This window comes from Austrofundulus limnaeus, unplaced genomic scaffold (genome assembly GCF_001266775.1).
Source record: "Austrofundulus limnaeus strain Quisiro unplaced genomic scaffold, Austrofundulus_limnaeus-1.0 Scaffold2652, whole genome shotgun sequence".
In the NCBI taxonomy this organism is placed as follows: domain Eukaryota; kingdom Metazoa; phylum Chordata; class Actinopteri; order Cyprinodontiformes; family Rivulidae; genus Austrofundulus; species Austrofundulus limnaeus.
The window spans coordinates 8395-13515 of NW_013955054.1; the positions used below are offsets into that span (position 1 = coordinate 8395).

The window sequence follows — 5121 nt, forward strand, 5'->3', positions numbered from 1 at the left end:
CATTAAGAAAATGTCACAGTTTTTGAAATGATCAAATAACCTGGCAACTATTTATTATTTGAAATTGATTTATTTCCTCCAAAAACCACGTGGCTGTGCTCCTCGCGGCCGCCAGGGGGCGATGTTAACTTCCGCATCCGGAAGTGACTGCTTCAAAATGGAGAACGTGTCCCTCTTCAATCGTTCTTTGGCTTCTGAAACTCAGTTTAATCAAAGGTACGGAATGAATAGATTATTAGAAAAACTATAATAAAATCAGGCTTTTATTCCGCTGAAATCAACAAACACTTTAGCAAATCAATTGCTGTATTTTTTTATTAGCGTCGATGTCAAACGTAGTGCACATAAAAACTAAAGTAATCGCGTTATGCGTTAATACTACAGATACATTTCTTAGTTACGCCTTTATTTTTTGTCAGATTTTGCTGGTGTTTTAAACGCGCAATCACATTAATAAGAAACACCCGCTGTGGTCTTTTTCTCGATCACGTGACTGAATGCTGCCATTTGATTGGCTCCGGCTCCGTCATTCACCGCAGGAGCTGTGTTTTCATTGGTCAGTTCAATTCAAGCGCTGATATTTTAGTGCGGACGAGCAGACAGCAGGACAGTCTGCAGTTTATTCTGCTCGTCTTTACTTTTATTTAGTTGTTTTTGTTTGTTTATTTATTTATTTGTTTGTTTGTTAGAGGCGGAATCAGTCGGGATGCTGTCTGAGCGCTACATGAGGACTGAGCGGCCGCTCAGCGACGCGTCCTCTGACAAGGAAAACAAGGTGAGCAACAACACCTGGACGCTCCGAGGTTTGTTTTACTAAAGTTTGTCTCGTGAAGTTCACCGAGTGCTTCCTGTTTCCGTTCAGCCTCCGAGCGACCTGGTCCTTCAAACTGTCCGGGACGAAGCTGAGGTGAGTGACCGGAAGTGTTCGGGTGTCTTTTGTTCCCCTCGTGGCACATGGCTCCCATTTCCGGTTTGAAGCAATTGTTTTAATATTCTATAAACCAGGATTTTACTGAGTTTTAATGATTTTTCTCAGCGTCCAAAAAGTCTTAACACTTCTGTATGAGAGGAATAGTTTCTGTAAAACTGAAAAAGACTAATTGTGCAGATATGTGTAAAAAATTAAACAAGTTAAATGCATCCAAATACCTTCATGGATTATAGATCCTTTTAAATTTTTTTTTTTTTTTTTGTGTCTAACCAGGCCTGTAGTTTAACTTTTTGCACCGGTGCGCACAAAAGTTAAGTGCACCCAAATTTTCAACCAGGTTGCATTTAACATCAGAGTTTTACGGGTTTATTTTTTAAAATCACTGTTCATTAAGGCAACATTAACTCGAAAATAATTAACAATCTAGTAAACATGAAGTTTTTTTTATTTGAACCAGAAGTGTACAAGACCTATAACTTACTGAAAAGTATTAAAAGTGATTCTATAAAATTCTAAGTGTAAATGTTTAAGGGCTGAACGTCTTATAAACATCTTAAACATTTCATGGTTATTTCTTTTAGACACCTGCCCCTCAGATGGACAACTATGGATCTTTGGCCTTGGATAAACCAGAATGATGAACAGAGAATAATGATTAACAAATGTTACTGATATTTATTAAAAGGTTGTGCAGATTTTTTTTTAAATAACACAAGTCTGCAATTTCATTAGTTTAATCTTATATTTCATTTAAATATCTAATATGTCTAGTTTTATCCTCCTGAGACCCAGAAGTACTAATTTCAGATACTTGGAATGTAACTGTGGTGAAGTGCGAAAGCGGCCTGCCATACATGTGAGCTTCCTTGTCCTGCTGAAACTATCTGCTGCGCTCTCAGACCCCGACTGTTAAATTAACAAGATGGACGAGCAAGCGAGCAACCAAAACATCTTGTTTACATCTCCAGTTAACAGAACTTTTTTTCTGGCTCTGATCTGGGTTTTTTTTTTAAAAATACGTTGTTTCGCTGTGTGTGTACAGATTTTTGCTTCATGGTGGGTACACACAGCCTGGTGAGGTTTGGGTCAGTTGTGCAGTCTACCTGGGAGGTTATGTTTGGCTGTAGAATTGACTTGATTGGAAATGAATGAAAGCCAGTGCAAAGTCCCCATGAGGATGTGTGTGTGTGTTATTAGAAGAGATGAGACTGGCGACCGCTCCCCGTCGAATGATTGGTCGAACTGACTTTTTTTTTTTTTTGGTCGCACTATTGGGAAATCGAGTAACATTTGCAATCAAATTGGTCGCCCTCTAAAGCCCTGCTAACTGACATGCAAGTTCGGATTAAATAAAGGTTCAGTTCTGATGTTTTCTCTTTCCGGTGTCGACCCGTGAAGAAGAGCAGAGAGGAGGAGCCGCTGCTGAAGGACAACCCTCGTCGCTTCGTCATCTTCCCCATCCAGTACCACGACATCTGGCAGATGTACAAGCAGGCTGAGGCCTCCTTCTGGACGGTGGAGGAGGTGAGGGGGCGGAGCTATTAGAACCCCCTGGTGATGATGTCATGTTAACGAGCCTGGTCTCTTCAGGTGGACCTGTCCAAGGACCTGCAGCACTGGGAGTCCCTGAAGGATGAAGAGCGCTACTTCATCTCCCACGTGTTGGCCTTCTTCGCCGCCAGCGACGGCATCGTCAACGAGAACCTGGTGAGGAGCCTGGGTGTCGGATCGGTGGTTCGGCTGCTTCAGGTTCAAACTGACTTCTTCTCGTCCACCAGGTGGAGCGTTTCTCTCAGGAGGTGCAGGTCCCAGAGGCCAGGTGTTTCTACGGCTTCCAGATCGCCATAGAGAACATCCACTCTGAGATGTACAGCCTGCTGATCGACACCTACATCAAGGAGCCCACAGAGAGGTGAGGGACTGGGACTGGTTACCTGTGGCCGGGCCGGTACTGGTTACCTGTCTGACGATGTGTTCAATGACCCCCAGAGAGTTTCTGTTCAACGCCATCAAGACTCTGCCGTGTGTGAAGAAAAAGGCAGACTGGACGATCAACTGGATCAAAAACAAGAACGCCACCTACGGTAAGCCCCGCCCACTGACATCACAGTTCTGTAGAGTAGAAGCAGGTAATGATGGTGGTGGTGGTGGTCCACAGGAGAGCGTTTGGTGGCGTTCGCTGCTGTGGAGGGGATCTTCTTCTCCGGTTCGTTCGCCTCCATCTTCTGGTTGAAGAAGCGAGGCCTGATGCCCGGTCTGACCTTCAGCAACGAGCTCATCAGCAGAGACGAGGTAAGGCCGCTCCACACCTGGATATCAGGTGTTCTCTGCAGACGCTTCAAWCAGSTGTTTGTGTTGCGTTCAGGGTCTGCACTGTGACTTCGCCTGTCTGATGTTCAAACACCTGGTGAACAAGCCGTCGTCAGAAACCGTCACCAAGATCGTCAGGAACGCCGTGGAGATCGAGCAGGTGGGTCTGGTGTCAGGTGTGTTGATGGGGGCGGGGCTAAGCGTTTAACTGACAGCTGTGTGTGTGCAGGAGTTCCAGACCGAAGCCCTGCCCGTGAAGCTGATCGGGATGAACTGTGACATGATGAAGCAGTACATCGAGTTCGTGGCCAACAGGCTGCTGCTGGAGCTCGGCTTCTCTAAGGTAACCACTGAACTGGGTCCGTGGGTTCTGAACTGGGACCAGCAGACGGGTGGTGATGAGAAGCGCAGGGGTACGGACCTCAGCCGAATCATGGGGGCTGAGTGCTGCTGCAGAAACTGATGTTGAACGTGTGGTTCTGTCAGAATCTGCAGCAGCGCGACACAGACGCACGACTGAACCCATCTGTGGTCCTGCTGGACTCTGCTCAGATCCTGCAACCAGACCCGAGTCAGACCACTATTTGTCTCTGCAGATCTACCAATCGGACAACCCCTTTGACTTCATGGAGAACATCTCTCTGGAGGGAAAGACCAACTTCTTTGAGAAGAGGGTCGGGGAGTACCAGAGGATGGGGGTCATGTCTGGACCAACAAACTCCTTCAGACTGGATGCAGACTTCTGAGACCGGACTAAACCCAGCCTGACAGCTAATCTACCTCCACCCAGTACCAGTTTTAAGCTACTTTGTAAAATAAAATCTATATTTCTATACTTAATATATTTTTATGTATATGAGTTGTGATATTTGTGTGTAAATGTTAATAAAGAGCAAATCTAAACCATCTGAGAACAACCTGCGTTACTGGTGGAACAGCAAGTGTTTTGTGGGTTTATTGGAGGAAAGGGATTTGAATAGAAGCTTAAAAGAGAAACAAATTTTGGATGATGTTTGAAGACTTGGCATGTGGAAGAACCGTACACAGCTAGAGCAGCCTGCCACCTTGTTTCACCAGCTTCTTACTGCAGTGCAGCAACCAAACTGATCTTAACAGGTGTTCAGTATCAGACAGGTCGTTACATCTACACTGGGAAAAGTTTCTGGTGTTTCATAGAGCAAGTTTTTTAGAGGAAGTTTAATCCCAAATTAGAGATGGCATGTGTCTTATAGTAGTGATGCTTCGAAGCGTGTACAGAGTTGTGTTCAAAAGAACATTGATAAAACACACCATCAATCTAAAAAAAACAACTCAGGATCATAGTACAAGTACAAAACTAATGTCTCCAATATCATTGGCAATGTCTCACAATCACATCAATACTCTTTCCCTATTTTTCTTCATGCATTTTCCTTTTTGAACCAGTTAGTCTAACAAACTGATTAAAATCATATTCAGATCAAATATAGACTTTATGGACATCACAAATGTGTATATATTATTCAATTTAAAGCTTAACAGAACAGTCACGTCATAATCTGGTTTACATTTATTGTCCACTTGATGGCGCAGTAAAGCTTGGATCATTTGGATGGAAAGCTTCAATGCATCATGAAGCCTCATCTCACCATCACTACTTCATAGTATTGTCTTGTGAAAAGTTGCCTTGTATGTTTCTTGCTAACATGCCTTGCTATAACATGCGTCGTAGAGTTTTCTCTCTGTATCGTGTCGTAAAGTTTTGTTGCTATACCATGTGTCGTAAAGTTATCTTGATATAGCATGTGTCGTAGATATCTTGCTATATTAAGCGTAAAGTTGTCTTGCAATAGCATGCGTTGTAGTTTTCTTGCTATAGCATGTGTCGTAAAGTTATCTTG

General features: G+C 43.7%; 1 protein-coding gene across 3 annotated transcripts; it reads left to right on the top strand.

Annotated features, from left to right (window-relative positions):
* Positions 1 to 122: 122 nt before the first annotated feature.
* Positions 123 to 4147, top strand: LOC106511294 (ribonucleoside-diphosphate reductase subunit M2). 3 transcript variants are annotated; one of them, XM_014000045.1, is made up of 11 exons: positions 123 to 216; positions 690 to 775; positions 863 to 907; positions 2330 to 2455; positions 2522 to 2638; positions 2710 to 2843; positions 2921 to 3015; positions 3090 to 3223; positions 3297 to 3401; positions 3471 to 3584; positions 3838 to 4147. In XM_014000045.1, the coding sequence occupies exons 2-11, from the start codon at positions 707 to 709 to the stop codon at positions 3985 to 3987; spliced, it is 1089 nt and encodes a 362-aa protein (XP_013855499.1). In that variant the 5' UTR covers positions 123 to 216; positions 690 to 706; the 3' UTR covers positions 3988 to 4147. The 3 variants fall into 3 exon arrangements, with proteins under 3 accessions (XP_013855499.1, XP_013855498.1, XP_013855500.1); XM_014000044.1 differs by lacking the exon at positions 123 to 216 and having other exon boundaries at positions 597 to 775; XM_014000046.1 differs by lacking the exon at positions 123 to 216 and having other exon boundaries at positions 601 to 775; positions 2333 to 2455.
* Positions 4148 to 5121: the final 974 nt, after the last annotated feature.

Excerpts from the sequence above, each read along its gene's own strand:
- LOC106511294 (XM_014000045.1), top strand. The coding sequence starts at position 707 with ATGCTGTCTGAGCGCTACATGAGGACTGAGCGGCCGCTCAGCGACGCG. Across the intron at positions 3,016-3,089 it reads AAACAAGAACGCCACCTACG|GAGAGCGTTTGGTGGCGTTC; the intron begins GTAAGCCCCGCC and ends GGTGGTCCACAG. Across the intron at positions 3,585-3,837 it reads TGGAGCTCGGCTTCTCTAAG|ATCTACCAATCGGACAACCC; the intron begins GTAACCACTGAA and ends TTGTCTCTGCAG.